This window comes from Platalea leucorodia (assembly GCF_965183815.1).
Source record: "Platalea leucorodia genome assembly, chromosome: 4".
NCBI lineage: Eukaryota > Metazoa > Chordata > Aves > Pelecaniformes > Threskiornithidae > Platalea > Platalea leucorodia.
The window spans coordinates 45720565-45745512 of NC_138826.1; the positions used below are offsets into that span (position 1 = coordinate 45720565).

At 44.3% G+C, this 24948-nt stretch overlaps 1 protein-coding gene across 1 annotated transcript; it reads left to right on the forward strand.

The window, feature by feature from the left end:
- Window positions 1-9728: 9728 nt before the first annotated feature.
- Window positions 9729-18159, forward strand: LOC309589544 (very long chain fatty acid elongase 4-like; the record flags this gene model as incomplete). Its single annotated transcript, XM_082309769.1, has 7 exons — window positions 9729-9786; window positions 11559-11746; window positions 12838-12918; window positions 13824-13883; window positions 15047-15161; window positions 15958-16085; window positions 17989-18159. The coding sequence occupies 7 exons, from the start codon at window positions 9729-9731 to the stop codon at window positions 18157-18159; spliced, it is 801 nt and encodes a 266-aa protein (XP_082165895.1).
- Window positions 18160-24948: the final 6789 nt, after the last annotated feature.

Below are 24948 nucleotides of genomic sequence, written 5' to 3' on the forward strand. Positions count from 1 at the left end.
CCTGGTCTTGCACCCAAATTGGCAGAATATGGCTGATATGGCTGTACACTAACTGCAGGTCACCTTCACCACATTCCTGTGAAATAGGCAAGTTTTCCTTCTGTTTTACAGATTTGGAAACTGAAGCATAGAGAGGCTGAGTGACTTTTCTGAGACCACAGAGTATGCTTCATATATTTCATGCAGAATAATTAAACTGCAAAATCTATGCTGGTAAAATTAAAATTCTGGGGTTTAAGACCATAATTTACACAAGAGCTGCTGTAATCTTCCAGTCCTATGCATGGAAACAGGCTGTTAAGTACCTCTGCCAAAACTTTTCTTCCTGTAATCTGTGCTAAACCTTCCAAGCCCTGTGCAATTGGTTGCGTGGTGTATAAGTGAGGCAATCAAGAAACAGAATCCCTGTGCCAGAAGGAGCTTCTTCCTTCAACTGCTTCACTGTGCATCTTAGGGGCTTCTGTTTGCTCTAAATAGATATGAGTTTAGATTTTTTCATGCACAAGAGCTTTGTGGACTAGACCCAAATATACTGAAAAGTTTGGTTAGGTTTTCAGAGAGTTTTAATGATGGTTGATTGTCACCTGAAATCACTGTATTTCTCCAGAAACATATGAGCTGGTAATTGCAAATTAGCAAAACAAACTGAGTCATTCAATTATTATTCTGTAGGAAATTCTATTGCTGTAAAAACATCTATTATTATGTTACCCATTGTTGAGCGAGTACTCATAAAAACAGCTGTTATTTATTTCTGTTGTTAGCAATTGAAAGCTGATGTGATTGTTAAAGAGCATGAAGTACGGGAGATTACATGAACCTCCCTCGACAAATATGCTCATGAAGATGCCATTTCAGAAGTTCAGAGCTTTCTTTGGAGAACAGTCTTGCCAAGGAGCAAGGCAGTGCTTCATCCGCTGGTAGTGTTGACCACCTGAGTGATCCTGTCCTTGAACTACTCATGACTTAGGTACACTCACCCTAGGAGGTATGTTATCCCAAAGGTGGCTGTAGACCTTGTTTAGCAAGAGCGCAGATGTAGATATGAGCTGAATGAGACATTGGGGTTTTTTTGCTTTCCTTCCTGTGCCGTGGCATCTGCAGCTCTGACATTTACATCTTATTGAAGCCTTTCTCCAGCTCCAGGACCCTCCATGCCAGATGAAGCTGGTCAGGAAAGTGCCACCTGAAATGTATGCTGCAAACTAGTGGCGTACATCTTCCTTTAGACTTCATCCCTGGTCAGGTGGCATAAGTTTCATACATAAGTTACAAGTAATTTTAAATATCTGCATATAAAACACTGCATATGAATATCTGCATGCATAAAACGCTTGAGAGGTTTGGTTCAGTTAAATTGCATATGAAGTGAATTTGATGCCATGCAAGTTTTCCAAGGGCCAGGTATATGCAAGTTTTACAAGGTATCTGACCACCTCAGATCTTTAAATGTGTGCCAGTAGTTAAGGTTGTGGTGTCTTAACTGGTTAGATATTCTTTGACCCAGCTTGAAATTCCTGCTGCTATTACTTGGTGTTTTGTTGACTTCAGCAGGCTGGTGATTTCACTTGAAGGTATGTTCCATTGCAGAAGAGATCTCGTCTTTCATTGTTTTCACTATCACCCCAGGCATGCCTGCAGTTTAAGAGCTGATAAAGAAAGTCAGTACGCTTGATTGGTAAACTTCTCTCAGTAATTTTTTTTCAGGCAGATTTGTTGTTGCTTAATGATGTTGTGTGAGTGTGGCTTATACCTTTGTAACACTGTGGAAATGAACCTATTGTCATAGGCGACTCCCTCCTGAGGGGAACAGAGGGCCCAATATGCCGACCGGACCCATCCCACAGGGAAGTCTGCTGCCTCCCTGCGGCAAGGATAAGAGACATTGCCAGGAAGCTCCCTAGGCTGGTAAAAACATCCGATTATTATCCACTATTTGGTTGTTCAGGTTGGCAGTGATGAGGTAGCTGATAGAGGTACAAAGACGATCAAAAGGGATTTCAGAGAACTGGGGCAATTACTTGAAGGATCAGGAGCACTGGTAGTGTTTTCCTCCGTCCCGTCAGTAGCCGGGAGGCATACGGAAAGGAACAGGAAGACCCATCTCATCAACACGTGGCTCAGAGGCTGGTGCCAGAGGTAGAATTTTGGGTTTTTCAATCATGGGGCAGTTTACATGGCACCAGGCTTGCTGGAGACAGACGGGGTTCACCTGTCTCAAAGGGGGAAAAGGATTCTGGCTCAGGAGCTAGCAGGCCTCATTGAGAGAGCTTTAAACTAGATGCAAAGGGGGAAGGGGATAAAACCAGGCTTGCTAGGGATGAGCCTAGGGGTAGCATGCCTGTGTTGGTGAAGAGATCTGTAGCCCAACTGAAATGCATTTACACCAATGCACGCAGCATGGGCAATAAACAGGAGGAGTTGGAAGCCACTGTGCGGCAGGAAAACTATGATGTGGTCGCCATCACGGAAACATGGTGGGATGACTCACACAACTGGAGTGCTCCAATGGATGGCTACAAGCTCTTCAGAAGGGACAGGCAAGGAAGGAGAGGTGGTGGGGTAGCCTTGTACATTAGAGACTGTTTTGATTGTCTAGAACTCAATGACGGTAACGATAAGGTTGAGTGCTTAGGGGTAAAGATCAGAGGGAAGGCTAGTAAGGCAGATATCCTGGTGGGAGTCTGTTATAGACCATCCAACCAGGATGAGGAAACAGATGAAGTATTCTACAAGCGGTTGGCTGAAGTCTCACAATCCCTAGCCCTTGTTCTCGTGGGAGACTTCAACTTAGCAGATATCTGCTGGAAATACAACACAGCAGAGAGAAAGCAGTCTCAGAGGTTCCTGGAGTGTGTGGAAGAGAACTTCCTGACGCAGCTGGTAAGTGAGCCAGCCAGGGGAGGTGCCCCGCTGGACCTGCTGTTTACGAACAGAGAGGGCCTGGTGGGTGATGTGGTGGTCGGAGGCTGTCTTGGGCTCAGTGACCATGAAATGATAGAGTTTTCAATTCTTGGAGAAGTAAGGAAGGGGGTCAGCAAAACTGCTACCCTGAACTTTAGAAGGGCAGACTTTGCATTGTTTAGGAGTCTGGTTAACAGAGTCCCTTGGGAGGCAGTCCTGAAGGGCAGGAAGGCTGGATGTTATTCAAGAAGGAAATCTCAAAGGCACAGGAGCAGGCAGTCCCCATGTGCCATAAGTCAAGCAGGCGGGGGAGAAGACCGGCCTGGCTGAACAGAGAGCTTTGGCTGGAACTCAGGAAAAAAAAGGAGAGCCTACCACCTTTGGAAGAAGGGGCAGGCGACTCAGGAGGACTACAAGGATGTTGTGAGGTTATGCAGGGAGAATATCAGAAAGGCGAAGGCGCAGCTGGAACTTAAACTGGCCACCGCCATTAAAGACAACAAAAAAAGTTTTTGTAAATATGTCAGTGACAAAAGGAGGGCCAGGGAGAATCTCCCTCCTTTGTTGGATGCAGAAGGTAACCTTGCCATGAAGGATGAGGAGAAGGCAGAGGTACTTAATGCCTTCTTTGCCTCAGTCTTTAATAGTCAAGCTAGTCATCCTCGGGGTTTTCAGGCCCCTGAGCTGGGAGATGGAGATAGGATGCAGAGTGAAGTCCCAGTTGTTGAAGAGGTGGCAGTCACCAACCTGCTCCTCCACCTGGATGCCCACAAGTCCATGGGGCCAGATGGGATCCACCCGAGGATACTGAGGAAGCTGGCAGAGGAGCTGGCCAAGCCACTTTCCATCGTTTATCAGCAGTCCTGGTCAACCGACGAGGTCCCAGATGACTGGAAGCTAGCAAATGTGATGCCCCTCTACAAGAAGGGTCAGAAGGAGGATCCAGGGAACTACAGGCCTGTCAGCCTGACCTCAGTGCTGGGAAAGGTCATGGAGCAGATCATCTTGAGTTACGCGGCACGTGTGGGACAACTGGGGGATCAGGCTCAGCCAGCATAGGTTTGTGAAAGGGAGGTCCTGCTTCACTAACCTGGTCTCCTTCTATGACAAGGTGACCCGCTTAGTGGATGAGGGGAAGGCTGTGGATGTTGTCTACTTGGACTTTAGTAAGGCCTTTGACACTGTCTCCCACGGCATTCTCCTGGAGAAGCTGGCTGCTCACGGCTTGGATAAGTGCACTCTGTGCTGGGTTAAAAACTGGCTGGATGGCCGAGCCCAGAGAGTGGTGGTGAATGGCGTCAAATCCAGTTGGCAGCCGGTCATGAGTGGTGTTCCCCAGGGCTCAGTGTTGGGGCCGGTCCTGTTCAACATCTTCACTGATGATCTGGATGAGGGGATTGAGTGCACCCTCAGTAAGTTTGCAGATGACACCAAGCTGGGTGGAAGTGTCGATCTGCTGGAGGGTAGGAAGGCCCTGCAGAGGGACCTGGACAGGCTGGATCATTGGGCCGGGGCCAACTGTATGAGGTTCAACAAGGCTCAGTGCCGAGTCCTGCACTTGGGTCACAACAACCCCATGCAACACTACAGGCTTGGGGAGGAGTGGCTGGAGAGCTGCCCAGTGGAAAAGGACCTGGGGGTGCTGGTTGACAGCTAGCTGAACATGAGCCAGCAGTGTGCTCAGGTGGCCAAGAGGGCCAATGGCATCCTGGCTTGTATCAGGAATAGTGTGGCCAGCAGGACCAGGGAGGTGATAGTGCCCCTGTACTCGGCACTGGTGAGGCCGCACCTCGAGTACTGTGTTCCGTTTTGGGCCCCTCACTGCAAGAAGGACATTGAGGTGCTGAAGCGTGTCCAAAGAAGGGCAATGAAGTTGGTGAAGGGTGTGGAGGACAAGTCTTATGAGGAGAGGCTGAGGGAACTGGGGTTGTTTAGCCTGGAGAAGAAGAGGCTGAGGGGAGACCTTATTGCTCTCTACAACTCCCTGAAAGGAGGTTGTAGTGAGGTGGGGGTTGGTCTCTTCTCCCAAGTAACAAGTGATAGGACGAGAGGAAACGGCCTCAAGCTGCGCCAGGGGAAGTTTAGGTTGCATATTAGGAAAAACTTCTTCACCAAAAGGGTGGTCAAGCACTGGAACAGGCTGCCCAGGGAAGTGGTTGAGTCCCCATCCCTGGAGGTATTTAAAGGACGGACAGACGTGGTGCTCGAGGACATGGTATAGTGATGGACTTGGCAGTGCTAGGTTAACAGTTGGACTCGATGATCTTAAGGGTCTTTTCCAATCTTAACGATTCTATGATTCTGTGATTCTATATTGTACATAATTGAGTTGCTTATTACTATGGCTGCAATCCGTGTTCCTGCAATACCCTTTTTTCTTGACAAGTCACTGAATAAAAAACCCAATTTACTTTGACATTCAGAGCTCCCCTAATACTGTTTCAGTGAAGGAGCAATGTTTTTTTCTGTTGAGTTTTTGCTGAAACTGAAAGCCCCAACAGCTTCTGTGTGTGGTCCCCACAGAGCTGCCCTCACAGTTGTACTGACATCCTTCAAAGGACACCCATTCTTGGAGTGTAAAAGTACCATGTTACTGATGTCATCTCTCCGTCTGCCAGCCATGCTAGTGAACATCTGCAACAGTACCACTGGGAATACTTCAGGAACAGGGCAGGTTTTAAAAAATGAAATATGCTTCATGGTATTTTTTTTTAAATTTCAGTTTACATGAACAATAAAATCATTTGCCCCAAATGAAATGTGTTTGTGAAAAATCACTTCAGCTGAATTTTTTTCACCAGGGTAAAAAAAATTCATTGAAAAGTTTGTGTCTGTAATTCTGAGTCTTATACATCAATATAAATAGCTCAACAAACTTTACTTAAAGTTACCAGGTAGGAGTAATAAAATACAGTGCCATCTATACATAATAGATCGAAAGGGCTGGTCTGGTTTATTACCTCCATTGATTCACACAGATAAATCAGTGAACCTTTTTAAGGACTTGGGCACCAAAACTTTAGAAATGAAACCTGTTGGTTAATGAGCAATTAAAAACTTCAAGGAAGGGCCTTTATAGGAAGCTCTGCAGAAAATGGTATGTAAAGTTTCTATCATAGTCTCCCTGAACCTGAATAAACAACAACCTGGATCAACAAAAAAAACCCCAATATGATACTAAAGGTCAGTCAAACCTTCTCCTAAACTGGGTTGCCCTTCTGACCCCCTCACCCCCCAAATGCAGCCTACACCCTAAATGACCTTTTCCAAAAGTATGTGTTTAATTTCCTTCATAGTTTCCGCAAGTCATGGAAACACAGTAGTTGTCCAGCAGCATGAACAAGTGATGTGTTTCAACAAAAAACTACTACCACATGGTATGTCTAATTATCCTACTTTCAAAAGCTAATCTTTGGTGTTTTGCCCTTCAGAAGTGCTTGTGATGTATCTGGTGACAGACACAACACAGTGGTACAAGGTATGGTGCTACCCTCTTTTTTCAGAGTTCTACTAATAAACTGTGCCCACTGGGAAAATAAGAGGGCATATCTACACCCCAGGTGCCAGTACACCTCAGGTGACCAAGCAGAACCCCATCACTTGGCTTTGTGTTTTTTCTTGGTGGGACAGGGCCAGGGTGCTGGTTCTGCATTGGTACCTCCACATGGGACTGGATCACATGCACTGCAATTACTGACTTGAGCCACTGCCATCTAAGGCTCTCTGCATTTTTCCTTAATATGGTTGCTGGAGATCATGGAGGGGGAAAAACTGTCAAACTCCTCAAAATTTTTTCATATATCTTTAAAAACAGTAAATGTGACTCCCCCAGGGACAGAGGCTGGATATAAGGGAGTGACTCCAGATGAGTTTGCTCTGCCTTCCCTGAGTGAGTGACTGAGTGAGTGGGTGAGTGTTCCCACTGTTCTTCACTCCCTCATTTTGTGGTTTGTGCTTATTTTGAGCGCACAAAAGGCTTGTTGGCAGTCCCTTGTGATGGGCTGAAGGAGTGCTCCAAACAGGCTGTTTTCCAGGGTCTTGTCCAGGCATGATTCCTCATCTTTTGCAGTTTGAAAAGCTGTTATGACATGTCCTGAAGAAACCTGCAGAAAAAATGCTGGCCTGGTTCCCACTTGACCAGGCTCCCAAGCGTGACAGTAAAGGTCAGTGGTTCACTCCTGTGGAATCCCAGTCCTCTTCCGTGTTCATTTTCCTTCTCTTTCCAATCCCCTAATCTGATAAATCATGTGGGGAGAGGCAAGAGAGGGAGGGGGAGGAGTCTGTGATGTAACCTCCGCTCCGGCAAAGTTACGAGACAACACCACGGTGCCTGCAGCTCATGGTGGTTTTATGGTGGGTACCGCTGCGAGACCCTGAACCACGCTTAAGAGCGCTTAAAAGGTGTGAAGATCCACCGCATCTGTGTGAGACCCAGCAGGTGGTGTACTCACCTCACTTGCAGAGAAGAAAGCTGAGCACGGTGTCTGCTTAATGCTCTTGGAGCTCCTTGTTTTGCTGCCTGCTGCACACACCTGGAGTGAGAGGAACAGCGGCTGTATACTGAGGACACCCCTGAAGAAAGGGAGGCGCAAAGCCAGCTGTGCACTGCTGGGGTAAGTCTGCTCCCGCTTCCTGGGTTTTCCCGTTCATTTCAGGCTGAGGGCTTGGGGGAAGTGGAGTGGAGTGAGCTGGAATGTGTATGGATTGTCTGAGGGCATGTAACCGTATGAAATCCCTGCTGGATTGACTCTGAGCCAGTTGATAATCACTGACTAATCTCCCTGCTGGCAAATTCTGCCCAGATTACAACAGCGTGTGTCTCTGTGTCAGGATGCTGTTGTGGTTTAACCCCAGCCGGCAACTAAGCACCACACAGCTGCTCACTCACTCCCCCCTCCAGTGGGATGGGGGAGAGAATCAGAAGAGTAAAACTGAGAAAACTCATGGGCAGAGATAAAGGCAGTTTAATAGGTAAAGGGAATGCTGTGCATGCAAGCAAAGCAAAACAAGGACTTCATTCACTACTTCCCATCAGCAGGCAGGTGTTCAGCCTTCTCCAGGACAGCAGGACTCCATCACGCGTAATGGTTACTTGGGAAGACAAATGCCATCACTCCAAACGTGCCCCCCTTCCTTCTTCTTCCCCCAGCTTTATATGCTGAGCATGACGTCATATGGTATGGAATAGGCCTTTGGTCAGTTGGGATCAGCTGTCCCAGCTGTGTCCCCTCCCAATTTCTTGTGCACCCCCAGCCTACTTGCTGGTGGTGTGAGAAGCAGAGAAGGCCTTGGCTCGGTGTAAGCACTGCTCAGCAATAACGAAAACATCCCTGTGTTATGAACACTGTTTTCATCACAAATCCAAAACGTAGCCCCATACTAGCTATTATGAAGAAAATTAACTCTATCCCAGCCAAAACCAGCACAGATGCATATGAGACATGCTTGTGCTGAGGGTCTTGGGATATGTGTCAGCGAAACACACCAAAAAGGGATTTGACTGCAATGATAAACTGCAGGAGAGAAATGTGTGCAAGTATGCTACTGTCACTGACACAGTGCTGTGTGTGCAGTTGCATGTCAGGCTGTGAGGTCTACAGGCAGGGAGGTGTAGGTATAGCCACGTTTTGTTGCTTGCTATGTTCACCAGAGTAGATCTGTATACAATTGGGATACAGCAAAGCCTTGTTGATTTTAACAGGTTTTGCCCAGATGTGCAAAGTCAAAAGTACAACTGGTAAACAGTGCCAGGCATGCTCTATGCATTTGCAGTTCCAGAAGAACTATGTGGTCTGGGTATTAAGAAACTGTTTATATTCATAAGGGTCATTAAAACACATTCATAGCAGTATAAGAGGCCTTATATTAGGCTACAGCCTTCCCTCCCACGTAATGGCCAAGCTAGCGTTCTCACTGCAGGGACCCAGTGGGCACAGGAGAGTAGGGGACAGGTCCAAAGGAGGTGTGGGGACTCTTATGCTTAGCAGTCTGTGAGAAGTCAAAGAAGAAAATGTGCTTTTCTCAGTACCAGGAGGAGATGGAACTGGGAGGAAGCTAGCCCTGTGTATTTGCTAATGGAGAGAACTTGGGCAGATAACACAAGCTGTTGAAAGTAACTGCAGTAAAGTGTTTTCTAGGTGTACTTCCAAATGCCACTGAAAAGGCCTCCCTGCTAAAGGAAAGAAGGGAAGAGGAGGAGCATCATATTAATATATGAGTATTCTACTTTTATATACCATGTTATAGAATACATACAAGATAAAGCAAAACAAAGTTAATGTATAAACGGCCTCAGAAAGCCAAATAACCAATATAGCTCAGTCAACATCTCTGGAGTTGCAGCAGTACTGAATTAATCCCAGACTGCCTGCTAGCATTGTGAATCTCCAAGAATGCCTGCAGAAGAATACAGTTATGCCACCTGGTGTGTGTCCTTGTGTGAATGTTGTGCCTACCCTGCTTTAGAAAAACTATCTTGTGATTGATTTCCCACCATGGTACACAGAGCTCCTGGCTCTTGTGTTTCACATGCAGCTACTCAGAGTATTTCTAGAGGTGAAACTTCAACAAAACATTGAAATCTGGAAATAGAAATTAAATTGTTAATCATTACAGGGGGGTTCTCTTCCTTCCTCTTTTAAACATTACTCTAATCCTGGTCCAAAATTTCAACTTCTGCAGAGAGAAAACTATTTTCTTTTCATTAGCTGTGGTCCTGAGCCTTTGTCTAAGGAGCCTCCATATTCAGGACTCAGTCAGGGCTAGGATAAATGGGGTTAACCTGATCCTCGGATGCTCATTTTAATTTCTTTCTAGAACTTGTGATGGCTTCAACCTGGCAGAAAACTCAGGAATTCTACAACTGGGTCCTTGAAAGTGGAGGTAGGTAGAGATGCTGTCTTAAATAGGAATTTCCACATAAATAGCATGATCATGAAGAACAAACCTAGAAGGAACATGATCCTCTTATGAGCCCACATTTTTTTCACTAGGGAAATTTTCACTTTTCCTTCTCCATGATCATGAACTTCCCTTAAGTCTTGAAATATATCTCAGGGACACTCCAGCTGGATCACAGCAAGGAATGAAGGGATGGGGGATTTCCCCTGCCCATAGTAGGGAACTCTCAGCAGCTGTTCAATGTACAATGGGCTCTGACAGGATGATGAGCAATATGTGCTCAGGATTACCTGAGAAGTCTGGAATATTAAAGAAAGTGATTTTTTTAAAATGCATATTCATTTGTCATGGGAAAGCTTAGTAGACAAAAGAGTTAATACTTTGAGGTTTAAACTACTTGTGATGCCAGTAAAACCTATTATCAAATGAAATATTGACAGAAAGCACTCCTCAGTGTTTGAGATTTGACATTTTGCAGTTAGGAGACTTCAGATCTTCAATAGCTAGAGGTTCTGCAGGTCCAGTTTGGTCCCATAGGGCTCTGTTGGATCCCCAGAGTTAAATGCAAGGAAAAGCTACAAAATGGCATGAAGGTGGAATGGCAGGCCTGCATGGTGGCTCTGATAGGGGAAGGACGTGGGGCATAGTGCTCAGGCTGTAAATGTTTCAGGACTTGAATTTCAGAAGAGAGTCTAAATTGGGATTCAGGACTTCTGATGGACTGTTAAATCCAGAAGTGGAATATCAAAGAGCTCTTGACACAGCCCATAACAGGAATAGTAAAGAACTGGGAGGTTTAGAAGGGATGGTGATTAACAGAGTTGTGTGGACAGGAATGGTATTTTTAAAAAAATACCCTGAGCCAAGGACTAAAATTCAGTAGAGGACATCTGCAAGGATCCCGGAGCTAGAATAGTGAGAGGGGTCTGGGGCTTGGGACTGGCAGGTCAGGAAGCAGAGATGCTGAGTGTGTTTAGCAGAGCAGTGACGACATTGGGAATAGGAGAGGAAAGTATGAATGGGAACTGGGATGTTTTTGCAGATATAATGTATCCTGCATTTCTGTGGGTCAAGGATGAGGTAGGACTAGGAGGATGTGGCATGACAGAGAATCTGTTGAGCTTCCATTTGCTGTAGGCCTGAAGAGCAGTTTTAGCAGGGAGAAGCATTTTGTCATTTTTCCAGTAAAATGGCATGCTTTTAAGAGAGTCTACCCTATGAGCAGATACAAAAATGAAGGGGTGGAGAATTTCACATGTCCTGAGCATTGTGGTGCAGGAAGGAAATAGCACCAGTGATTGAAACAATTTTATTATTTAGCTGTAAAAATTTACACTCCTGAAGACCTAGGAACTGTTTGGTTTGTTCTGTGCATCTCTGCTGCATGTATCTTGAACTACTTCTTTCACCCGCGTGTGGGACAGTCTTGCAGTCTGTGATGAGGAGTCCAGCTCATGACAGGAAAGGTCTGTTCACTACTGTGCTGCAGAAGGATGGTGCTCAGCAGAGCAGTCTTCTAGGTACTGCAGTCCCAACCCGAATGTTGTGCTAAAGTCTTTTAGCAGAGTCTGGCACATGGAGCTCCAGGGTAGGAGAAGGACTGTGGTACTGCTTTGCACAGACACGAGATAGATACCAATTTTCTTTTTGCCAGAGACCATGCCGCAGAGAGCATGCTGAAGAGAAGTAATTAAATATATCTTCCATATAGTGTACAGGATGTGCCAGCTTTGGCTGTGTGTTTTGCTTTTCAGATCCAAGGACAGACCCATGGCCCCTGGTCCACTCTCCCCTTCCAGTCACGCTTCTCTTTGCCTTCTACCTCTTTGTCGTGGCACTGGGGCCCTTCTACATGCGTAAGAGGAAACAGCTGAAGCTGCAAGGCCTGCTGATTGCTTACAATCTTGCCATGATGACATTATCAAGCTACATGTTTTACGAGGTGAGGAGACACGATTGACCCCTCCTGGGTAAGCATCCGGGAAGAGTTTGAAAGCCACAGCCATTTCAACAGCTTTTGCTGATGGACTCTAATGAAGGGAGTGGGATCCAACTTGGACATGTCTACATTTTGCCACAAGAGAAGCAGTATTGCCCTGTTGAAAGCCTTATTTCCAAAGCATACCTCATTTCCTCCCATTTCTCAATCTTCCTCTCATTCATAAAATTAACATTGAAAGGTTCCTGAATGAATGACTTGAAAGTTGAGATATCCCCGGTAGACAGAGAGCGTATGGAGGACATGGAACCTCCTCATTTCGTCTCAGGTCTGGCTGGTGAGGGACGCATCTCTGAGAACGAGAACTGCTTTTACAGACTTAGGCAGTCCTATCCAAGAGTGCCGAGCACACTGCAGCTTCCTGCTGCCGAGAGCATTGATGACTTTGTTTTCTGCCAGTTCTCAATTCATAAGCCTTTCTACAAACCTTTCCCTAGTTTATGTAGGCCACTGAAAACTCTTCAAGGGAACATGGCCAAATAGGTTTGAAAAACATTTTGATGTCAACAAATTTGCCCTTTTAGTTTATAACACAATTGTTTAGTTAAAGCAAATTGCAATTTTCTTGAGCAAATACTACTCGACCTGAGGACAGGTATGAAAATTGCTTGTCTGTGCTTCGTTGTTCAGGTATACTGGTTACTTGGTCGAGTTTTTGGCTTTCCAATTAATAGGCAAATGCAACCAGCCAAAACAAAACAGTATGGGATCTTTGCAAAGGAAAACAGTGTATTTTCAGAGAGATTTTGAAGCCTAGAATTCACTATTCCTGCTGAAGCATTTTTGAGCACTCCAGTGATTACATAAAGAGTTACAAATATGCCCAGCCCGAATTTTCTTTTTCAGATTCTAACAAGGATGTGAAGTACTCTGTTTTAGGTTTTTACTATTTGCTCAACAGTATAAATTACATGGATTTTCTGTCAGTGAGTACTAGATTGAGACCCTATTACCGTAGCATTAATATGTACATCTTTTTGGAACAGATGGCATTGAACAGAAAATGGATCTTTATTGCTTTTCTTTTGTTTCAGTTTCTGGTAACTTCAGTCTTGGACAACTACAGCTACCTGTGCCAGCCAGTGGATTACAGCAGAAGTGAACTAGGAATGAGGGTACAGTTCTATACAAAGCTTGCCTTAGGCCCTGCTCCTCCCGTGGGTATGCAGATTGTTTTGCTCATAAATAGCAATTTGCATGCCTAAGAAGGCTTTTACTCCAGTTTGTTGCTTGTAAATATATTTCACTAAATTGTCTGCTTCAACAGTTGCGCTTTGCTTTAGTTCTCTATAAATTAATCATCTCAGTCAACATAGCCATCCAAGTTCCCTCTTTGATCACTACAGCGAGGGTGATCCTACCATCTGAAGACAGATGTCTAGTACAGATATTGCAAATTACCTCTGAAATATATGTGACTCTTTCCATTGACTATATAAGGTTTCTGGGTGATCACTATCAATGAGAAAACGAATTTTTATATCCCCAGCTTTGCATGGCATAAATCTTACTCAACATTTCTTTTAGCAGAGGGATTTGGCTAAAACTATTCTTTGTCTGGTCATCACGGGGGGGTTGGGTCCCACCAGCTTCAGCTTTCCAAAATACTGCATGAGTTTTTTTCTGTTTGAATTCAGAGCTATCATGCTTTGCTTCCAGATGTAACTAGGCTTTGAACAGATGCACACATGGATGTTTCATGCTTCTCAGTTTTTCAGATATTGCCATGAGGCTAGAAACAGTTTCTGAGCAGCTCACCCTTGCCTCGTCAAAGAGCAAGCAACTTAGCAAACCAATCATCTAACCAGCCAAAGCAACCCTGAATGCCTTTCCTCCCCCAGATGAACAAAAAAAAAAAAAAAGAAAAAGCAACAGCCATAAAAGAACCCCTTAGTTTTTCCCCTTTGCTGTCGATCCCAGGTGGGCAGCATTCATACAGTGCATAGTTGAAAATCTCAGGCAGTGAGCGTGAGCAGTGATTGTGCTTTGAGGTCTAACAGCGTTTCCTTGTGCTGCCCAGCAGATGGCAAGAGTGTGTTGGTGGTTCTTCTTCTCCAAAGTCATCGAGCTGCTTGATACGGTAAGGAGGGCTCGGCTGGGCTCCATGGCGGGCCTGGTGGTGTAAATAAATCACTCACTTGTCAGAATGGGACAGGGTGCTAAAAGCTAATGTCCTCGATTGATCCTGTACCGATTTGGTTGATGCTTTTCAGTAAATGCTGTTGCTATGTGTTCTGCTTTGCCTGTTTGTGGGAATAAGACTGACACTCTTAAAGAGGAGGGCTCAGCTTCAGCGTGCTGGTTTTTGACAGTGTTTGGCCTGAAAGAGTCCAGCACCACCACTGGACATCATGCTGCTAGGCTTCCTCAAAAGCTCCTTTCCAGAAGAAAAGATAGCTGCTGTCCAGTTTGCCCGTCTCTGTCCCAGTGGCTGCACACATTCACTCCCCAGCAGCCTTTCTGCAGGTGGGCATTCCCTCCTAACCACAGTTCTAGGGAAGAAACTTTAACTGTCCCTATTTCCCCCAAAATCTTAGCTACCAGTTGATTAAGGCTGCCAGACAGGATCTGCCATTGCCTGTCTGGGTGAATAATAATGGTTGCTTGGTCAGCAGGAGTAAGCTGTATCCTAGCCTGTCTAAGACTTCGCAGTCTAGTGCTCTTTTGGGGGATAAGTGTGTTGGCCAATTTTCTCTCTCTTTTCATCAGCAACAAAAGCAGCTTTTTGACAGTCCTGAGTCCCTGAAAAGCAGATTCACTTTTTGTGTATGTGTGCGTGTGTGCACCAAAATACAATGACCTGACACATATTGATCTTCCAAAATCATTCTCGTTACTAATGCAAATTCCAGAAGGGATTGGGCATTCAACACAGCACTTTTTCTATGGATCATTCTCAGTACCAGTAAACATCTAACCTATGTCCTGAAAAGGACCAGACCCAAGCAGCTGCAAATTATATGGAAGCTCAGGCAGAGACTCAGACGTGTCCTCTTTGGACCTTGGGACCTGAATCCAAAGGTAAAAATAGCTGGGGCTCTGTGGAAGAAATACTACCCTCCAGATCTTCCCCACTAATATAAGATCTAACACATGTGTTGAATTTCATCCGTTTTTATCCATAGCAAAGGAAATGGGTTTCGGAGATTCAGAGTCATAATTAACTATTCTTACCACTTTTAGTGTAAAATCTTTTGTCTAAACACATCAACTCAAGATCTTCCTTTGTCTGGCTTCTTTCAGGTTTTCTTTATTCTGCGCAAGAAACAAGAACAGGTGACTTTTCTGCATGTGTACCATCATGGCACTATGCTGTTCAACTGGTGGTCAGGGGTCAAATATGTGCCTGGAGGACAAGGTATGCTTCTGTAGATACCTTGTGTTTCAGTGTTTCTTGTGCTGTGGAGATAGCATAAACAGTACAGATGGGCTGACTGGCAAGTAGGAAGCTCACCTATTTCCAAAGGTGTGAAAAACATGTGCATTTCAGTTGATACCATCTGCTCAGCTCTTTGGGCTATTTAGACTGCTATATTCACTGCCTCATCCAAGAATGTGCCAGTCCTTCCTTGTCCAAACAGAAACAATAACATGCTACAGAAGGCTTGTTTATATCCCCACCCAGATCAGCGTGCTCTCAGTGCCCATTCAGCTGGGCCTGGTGCAGCAGCCCAGGTTCTGGCTCTCCTGGTCTCATGGGGTCCAGCCTAGTCCTCACTCCCTTTCTGGTCTGTATCCAGACTGCTTCTCCTTTTTGCTCCACCAAAGAGAAGCACCTGAAGCTGACACAGAGTATTATACCACTACAGGTAGGCCCTATACAAGACATTGGGGTATTCCTTTTTGGGAAGCCATTTTGGCTACATGGCCTTGACACCAGAATGGTATGAAGCACTTAGGTCAGAAGATCAAGAATTCTCTCCTCTGCCTTTGAAGCTCTTCTCTGTGTCTGAACACTAGATATGGGATGGATATATGCTGAAAGGAGAAGGGAGAATATGACATGCTTCTTAGGCAGAGTTTGGATTGAAGGTTCATGCATAGGGAGGATATGATGTATTTTGAAAGCATCATCGTAGTGGCTGTGAGCTCATCACAGTGTTAGTCTTGAATGGTTTGTGTGTCTTGTTCATCCTGACTTCTTTATTCCTCAGCTTTCTTTATTGGGATGCTAAACTCCTTTGTACACATCTTCATGTATGGCTATTATGCCCTGGCCAGCCTGGGACCACAGATGCACCGTTACCTATGGTGGAAGCGTTACCTAACCATCATGCAGCTGGTAATTAGTTCCATGTGTTCATCTCTGCATTTCCTTGTGTCAGGTGTGATGGCCCCTGCTGTCCGTCTCTGTCCCCTCACTGGCTCAAGTCTTTCTGTTTGCTGCCTATGGAAGTCACCATGTCCTTAGGTGTCCTAGTGTACCACTATGAGAGGTGAAATGGTTGGTGACCTGCTCTGAATGGTACTTGGAAAACTAGCACGAGGCCTTCAGTGACCATATTAACTAATAAGCCCCCACCTTTGTAATGGGAAGGAGAGAGAAAAATTAAAATTAGGCTTCTCCCTTTTCTGTTGTATATGGCAGCCTTTTAGCCTCTGGAGCCCTGAGACACAGGGCTTGAATTTGAGAGTTGTAGGGTGGTAACTTGTAAAAACTTTGGATTCTTGGTAGAGCAGGAGATTCGGCAGTCTTCATTCTGTTTCTTCAAAAAGGAAGAGCATGCCTAACTGCAGGCAAACAGAAGTGAGTTAAAGAAAAATATCTGAGTTTTACTCATTCTGTAGAGAATCCCTTTGGATTTCCTTTCTCTCGTCTCTGAAGAGGTGACAAATCCTGACAACCCTATGGTTTTTCAAAGATACAGCATAAAAACAATGTTCCAGAGAAGGACAATGATTATAGTTAAGCATGTGGGAGAGTTAATTCCACACAAAGAGAGGTTATACAAACAAAAAGTATGCAGTTACCAAGGAAGAGCTAGGGTAGATGTAAAATAGTGGTGCACTGAAGGCTGGTCCAGAATTCTTATTTACCCTGAATGGCAAAAGCAGAAAAAGCAAGCATTGCATGAAAAGAAAAGGTATTTGTAATGCAAAATATAGCACAGGAAATCAGTTTTAATTTAACATACTTTCAGTAGGTAGAACTCATTGCTTCAGGGTATTGAGACAGGCGTCTTAGTAAAATAAGTACTGCATCCAGCTCTGGAGTCTTCAGCTCAGGAAAGACATGGACCTGTTGAAGCAGGTCCAGAGGAGCTCACAAAAGTGATTAGAGGGGTGGAACACCTCTCCTATGAAGAAAGGCTGAGAGAGTTGGGGTTGGTCAGCCTGGAGAAGAGAAGGCCCTGGGGAGACCTTACTGTGGCCTTTGAATACTTAAAGGGGACTGATGAAAAAGATGGGGACAAACTTTTTAGTAGGGCCTGTTGCGACAGGACAAGGGGTAATGGTTTTACACTAAAAGAGGGTAGATTTAGACTAGATAAAAGGAAGAAAATCTTTACAATGAGGGTGGTGAAACACTGGAACAGGTTGCCCGAAGAGGTGGTAGATGCCCCATCCCTGGAAACATTCAAGGTCAGGCTGGACGAGGCTCTGAGAAACCAGATCTGGTTGAAGATGTCCCTGCTTATTGCAAGGGGGTTGGACTAGATGACCTTTAAAAGTCCGTTCCAATGCAAACTATTCTATGATTCTATGAAAATATAACAAAAAAGGATAAATGTTTAAATGAGTAAAAGTAGCATCTGTAGTTCTCTGTAAGCTAAAATACAAATCAAAGTCCTTATGAATATAATCTGATTACCTTTGGGGAAGAGAAGGAGTCTCCCACCTTTATTTTCCATATTACAAGATCTCTGTTACTGGCTGGTGGCAGAGAAGTGGCACAAGGGCAGTGGCCTGCTCCTAGGCAGGAGAGGCTGGATTCCAAACCTGGTCCCTGCAGCAGTGGGCAAGCCACTTCAGTGGACACATGACACCCTTTCATGCTGGGAAAACACTGTTGGGCTTCAAAGACAACTTTTTCAGGGATGTCAGGAGAGGCAAACAGGTGGTACTCTGGGTTGAGGACACTACTACTATGTTGTGATACTCTTTATGATGGAACAAATGGTCAGTTGGGGTATGTATCATACAGAATGTCTAATCTGGCTGCTTCTTTTTTCCCCCTCTTCCAGTGCCAGTTTGTAGCCATTGCTGCTCATTCTTCCTACAACCTCTTCACAGAATGCCCGTTCCCCGATGGCTTCAACACTGCAGTCTTCCTCTACAGTCTCAGCCTCATTGCTCTCTTCCTACACTTCTACTATCGGACCTACACTAGGGGAAAGCAAGAGAAGCTAACTTAAAGAAAATCAAAGAGGAGAGTGAGCACAGTCTGATGAACTTGCACATTCTCTGCTTCTTCTAACATGATTGCATGAAGAAAATGTATTTAGGGAGCCTGTGCGAGGCTCGTGTGCAGACTCATGGTTGCCTTCAAATATCTCAAGTTAGGAAGAATAAAAGAATGGCATAAATTTAGAGATTAAGGTATTGAGGAGCACACTTAAGTGAAACTGATGCAAAGCCAAGCCAAGTAGTCATCAACATAGCAGCCTTTGTGAAATTAGCACCAGAAGAGCTCGTCCTTCCCTTCCATCTGTTAGCTCAGTTTGCAAGGTCCAGCATCCAACCATGACTCCTTGGCTCATTTCTTAGGCTACAGAGGGTTTCTTTGCATTCATAAGCCTATCTCAGCTTACCATTTTAGATCAGGCAGGGTCAGGTGCCTCTAGCCTTGAAAGCAGTGTCCAGGTAACAGCAGCAACCACAAACTCACTGGGACTGCAGGATGCACTCACCTGTACACTGCATCCCAGCCTTTCCTATTAAGGAAGCTCCCACTAGGACTGGGGTGAATTACAGCTATATGACCCTGATGGTTTAACTTTATATTAGCATAAGCATGATGGAAATTGGACATTACATTGTCCAGCTGGACAGGTGCCTCTGTTCCTTCACTGTTCTGAAGCTAAAGAAGGCATTATTAGCACTTTCATCCTAAGTAAGAAACTAATGCAGTAAGAATCATCATGTACCATTTTCTGGAATGCTTATTTGCCTTTGGTTGCTCTTATAACCATAAAGAACTTTTAATGCATGAAGACTACTTGGCATTGCTCCTTATAGATGCCATATTTTTTATTAGAAAGAATAAAGTTCCCCATTAATAACTTTTTTCCTCCAATTTGTTGTTGTTGTTGTTATTATTATTATAATTTTAAAATTTTACTTCTCATCAGCGATAAAAAGTTTTGCACCACCATAAGCAACGATCTCCGCTACGAATTCATACGAGTATTAATACAAAATGTATAAAGTCAATTCATTGGCTAGTGCAAAGCTGCATAGCTCCACTGACTTTATCACATCACTTATGGGCTCCTTTTTTGCTCCTAAATCTATTACAACTAGAATTTGGCACTTAGATTCATCTGCAAACAGTTAAATACTGTTAAGGTTTTGATCTGGTAGTGCTTTAAAAATCTGAAATTCAGATTTTACACTACAAAGTGGTATTTATTTATTGCATCCTGCTTTGTTAATTAAAACAAGTATTACGGAACAGTGATTTTTTCACAGTTGAAACACAAAGCTCTTGAAGGAGAGGATTAGAATTAGTAACGTGGTGCATTGCCATTGCCAAGCCAAATTCACCTCAAATGTAAAGAAGTCAAACTCCTCTGGGAATGTCAGAGGATTAGACGCTAGCCCAAACCTAGCAAATGGCTGTACACAAAAAAAATTGTATGCTCTCCACCAACTTGTAGCTTAGTGGGTATGCAAAATAAATGCAACTTGTTCATCACAGGTCTGTTCAGATTCCAAACCTTTCCTTTAGCTACTGCATGCACATGTATAAGATAAAACACTATTCTTCCATTCCTTGCCCTCCTCGCCTTCATACGCATATACAAAGGATTTGTTTACATTACCACAATGATACGTTATAAATGTCATTCCACTGATTTGAGTAGCCTTTCTTCTGATTTTCACTGGTGAGTACGAAAAGCAAAGCAGGGCTTATTTCACATCTATGTCCTAGCTGGTTTTCTTCCCGCCAAATATTTCTCCACACTACTTGCTATATAAATTGTACTGCTTTTGCATACTAGAATGACACTTTTGTTAGAGCTTTAAATAATAAACCTCTGGGTGGGTCCTCCATTCTTCCCTTTGCTTGGTAAAGCAGGAAAAAAATCTGCTGAGTATCTAACATACTGTATTCATGTTGAGAGTTTCCCCAGAGGCCTCTCCAGCATTGAAGACCTAGTGCAAGTAAAGCTGTTTCATTACTCCTATCCACTTAATGATTCACTTATGGCCCTGTCCTGCTTAAACCATCAGTACATTTGGCACCCTAGTTCCATGGTAAAGCATACCTTCCTGCAGCTGCTTACAAAGAAATCTAAGGAATTTAGCTATTTTTCCTACATGTGAGGGGATCATGAGTAGGTCTCAACCTCAGTTTCCCCTCACATAATCTTTTTCAGATTGTAGTCACTAATTTCAAGGGCTTTACTAATAATTTTATACCAGAGTAAGCATCAAATATTTTGATTTTGCTTGCTTCATTCATGGCTGCTTAAAATTAGAAATGAGCAGGAAATTTGGATGAGATTAGTCAATGTTTTTGCAAGTCCACTCCTTTTTAAAATATATAAATTTGTAAACATGTCGTTTAGCTTTTTTTAAGCAACCTGTGCAGCTTAATTTGTGTCTGTGTATGACTGAGCTTACTGCAGTGGATTCTGACTGTGACTAGCCACATAGCTAGTAACAAAATACAAAAGTATCAATTTGCCACCTGACAACTTGTAGTAAGTGACTGGTCACCTAAATCAGATGCCACTGTAACTATTTGTCCTAGACATGCAACCTTTGATCTACCTGTTCCTGTCCACCTTTCTCACAGGCTGAGTGGCCTGATCTTGCACTTTTGAAATGGTAAGAACTTTTTGTCAGCGTGACTTCAATGGCCATAGGATGAAAATGAAGCATTTTCAGTTGGGTGATAAGGAGGGATCAAGTTTGCTCAGAAACCCCATGCTTTGCGTATAGAAATAGAGACTAGTATGGAATACAGCCATTACAAAAGCATCAATGCAAACAAAATTCACTTGTGAGAGTATTTGCACTATCAGTGAAGATAAAATTGCACAGGTATAGCTGAGTGTCTCTGCAGATCTTGATTCTTTGCTCCCTCAGATTGCACTCACTTGTCTTCATTCTTCTGTTTTAAATTGGGTTATCACAGTTGGTACTGTCCACTTGGGGCATCCCGTTGCAACAAGAGTTAAAACCTGAGAGTTGAGGTACGCGCTCCTGGAATTTAAAAGCGAATAAAGGCACAGAACGAGATTTCCCTAGAGTTAAAGATTACACCACAACAATGCACTGTAAGTCAAAAGGGCTGGAAATTATAAATTGCAAGTTTGGATGATTCATGCTGTCTGGCAGAGTCCAAAGCCTTGAGATTGAATTGAAAATATCCTGTCGCAGCTGGATTTATAAAAACCTCTGGGCCAAATGCTGATTCCACCAAGATCAATGACAAAGCCTGCAGATTTCACTGGAAACAAGATGGCACAGCTGGGTGAAAAACAATGCACTCAGCTACATGGCCTGGTTTGTGTGTGAGCAGGCTGGAGTGTTATTCAAGCTCAACAGATGACTTTTAAGGGCACAGTTTTGTGCAAGTCTCCCCCTTATAAAATGTGGGTCATTACACATTCTTAGAGCAGTTTACATTCACAAGATATAAACCATAATGTAAGTAGTCTGTTTAAATGAATAAGCTTGATATCTGGTAGTGCTCAGCATCTTTCCTACTGTTCAAGTCAATGTAAATTATGGATGTTCTGATCAAATTACTTTTGAATTAACCAGACCATTTACTCAATGCTTACTTTCTCTCTGAAGATAAATGAGAGGGATTCTCATTTTAATCAAAACAAAATACAGAAAAGAAAATCAATTACTATTTAATGTTTTTTCCATCACAGAGTGATGGGAAGTTTCCAGAGGAACTTCGGCTTAAAATTAAAAAAACAATACAAAATGCAGGAACATGGTTGGGCTTTAACTATTGGATTTTTTTTTTTGCACTATCAGAAAATATGGCAGTGTGTGGCTTTTAAAAAAGGTAGAAGAATTACTCTAAATGATTAATTAAGGAAAACCAGGATACAGTAGATTGCTTTGTAAAATAAATAAAAATGTTGATACAGATGTAAAACACCTCCAAGCCAAATGTTAAAAAAGATCAGCCAAGCCTATAAATAGAACAGTGTGAATTTGCTGAATTCATTAATGAATAACTTCATGGATTAGGCCTTGATAGATGGAGTGCTCACATCCAGATGTTTACTGTGATTTGTCAATGGCCTTGTACTTAATCCTCCTGAACAGGAAATAAGAGTCTTTTCTCTGGGGTCTCCCTTGAGGACTGTGACAGTCTCTTTCTCTGGCCTGAATCATCTCAACACAGGATCAGGCTGCTGGGGAATTAACTAAGGAGATGAGGCACAGATTTGCCTTTAACCCTTTCCGTTTCTTCTTGGCTTCAGATGGTTTCCTCCCCATCTGCCATGATGGGAATGCTATTTAGTCAACACATGGCAAAGAAAAAAAGTCACCCATGTTGTCCCATGAGGCAGATTTGTGGGGTCCCTGTCCCCACAAAATGTGTCAAAGCAGGCATGTCTACTGCCACCACCACTGAGGGGGAGGGCTGTGGGCGGATTAAGCCTCTAGAGGCTGGCGTATGTCTCTCCACATCTCAGCATCATACTTTTCTTTTGGTGAGGCTGAAGCTCCACAGCCACTGTCGGCGAGAGGGATGGCCCAAGAGGGAGTATTTGTGAAAAGACTGGATGTCCCCAAGGTGTCCTTAGTCAGGTATAGTGGAGCATATGTAGTTTGTGTGTACGTGTGTGCGTGTATGGGTAGATGAATGCAGCCTCTGCAGACTACCTCCATTTCTCATTTCTCAGCACATGAGACCACCACATGGGATGGGTCACTCATTTGACTGTGTGGGAGCGTCCCACTGAACGACAGCTCCCAGCAGCCACACCGCTGCCACTCCTGCTATGTAATGATGCGTGTTGGGTGCTGCTCATCAGCCCACGGCGGCTTGGATCAGCCAGTTGCATCCGTCCCAGTACCCAAGAGCAGGGGGAGGCCAGTGCAAAGCTGAAAATGCGGGAGAAGACGGGGGGCACTTACAGAAGTCTCATATGTGGTGCATGTGATTACACAGGTCTGAGCATAGGCATGTATTATTCATGTCCCGGCAGGATGGCTGTACAGGGCATAAGGATATGATCCTTCTTTTCTCCCCATGGAAGTGTTGGTAAGGTAGTGTTGGGGATGCAGACCTGCCTTTAGGTAAAAGAGACAATCTCTAGCTTGGACCATGTTTCTTCTTCTGCAAAGCTTGTTTGAGCCTCTCATAGGTGCTAGCTGGTAAAGCAGGGAATCTTTAAAGAATCGCATTTAGGCAGCCCCTTGATGTTGCCTACCCAGGGGAGTCCCACTTACTAGCCACCTGTCCAGCCTCAGGAGAAAACCTGCAAATGATGCTGCAGGATAAGCCACTAATGGTGCTGTGTGGACCAGATGGGGGAAAAAAACCAACATCCCAGTCACAGGGGATGACAAAAGGCATTATAACTGGATTAGAAGAACTGAGTGGCAGTGGGAGCTGGAGAGAATGGTAAGTTTTGGTGTGGATGTGCTGGAGTGTATGGGACTCATTGTGTGTGTGCCTGTGCTCAGGGTAGAAAATACTTTTTGCTGAATCACAAGTATGGGGAAAAATAAATTGTCAGGGAGTGCCTGGTTAAAACGTTTGTAGCACATCTCAGCACTTGGTATGTCCCACTATTCTGCATGTCACCCTTTCTCTCCAGTACCTTGGCTTTCTGCTGGAAGGACTGCTCTTCAAGAAAGCGTTCAGAGTCTTTTCAACACACTCAAAAAATTAAGGATGCTAAATAAGAATTGCCCTTTAAAATTCCCTGCTTGGAGTAGATGTTTCTTCCCCTTCAACATAATCCTCCCACTTTCTCTTCACCCCTTTCTCCCCTCTTCCTTTGTACCCACATATACAGATATCATACTAGATTCTCAGAATTGTTAAAGCTGCAAAGAAAGTAGTTATATTCTACTTGAACGCTATACAGAGCAGCTGTATTTTCCTGCTATAACAATTAATAATGCACATTTTCTTCATAGGGTTTTCAGTGAAGCTTTCAGCAAGATAAACGTGGGCAAGTCTGTCTTTTTCTCTACACTTTAGCATAATCCCATCTGCCTGCAAATTCAGGATATGAACACTGCAACACAACATGTAGAAGGGCTAGAAACTTGGGGTTTAATCAAGGGAGAATTTAAATTCAGCATAATCTCTTCCAGGCGTCAGAGAAGTGCTGCTCCCAGTTGTTGATGAAGGAACAGCAGAATGGATGAAACTGTCTGAGAGGCAGCAAGTTTACTAGCGCTCCCTGCGCTTTCTTCTGTTCTGCACGGTGCCCACCATCAGCCCCCCGGGCTGTGTACCCAGAAGGCTGTCTACTGCAGTCCTGAGCATAGAATCATAGAATCGTTTAGCTTGGAAAAGATCTTTGAGATCATCAAGTCCAGTCGTTAACCTAGCACTGCCAAGCCCACCACTAAGCCATGTCCCTAAGCACCACACCTACCCGTCTTTTAAATACCTCCAGGGATGGGGACGCAACCACTTCCCTGGGCAGCCTGTTCCAGGGCCTAGGTATATAGATCTCTCTCTCTCCCTCCCTCTCCCTCTCTCCCTCTCTCTCTCTCAATAGCCAGGTGCTACTGACCACCCTTTCGGTGAAGAAGTTTTTCCTAATATCCAACCTAAACCTCCCCTGGTGCAGCTGGAGGCTGTTTCCTCTCGTCCTATCACTTGTTACTTGGGAGAAGAGACCGACCCCCACCTCACTACAGCCTCCTTTCAGTGAGTTGCAGAGAGCAATAAGGTCTCTCCTCAGCCTCCTCTTCTCCAGGCTAAACAACCCCAGTTCCCTCAGCTGTTCCTCGTAAGACTTGTCCTCCAGACCCTTCAC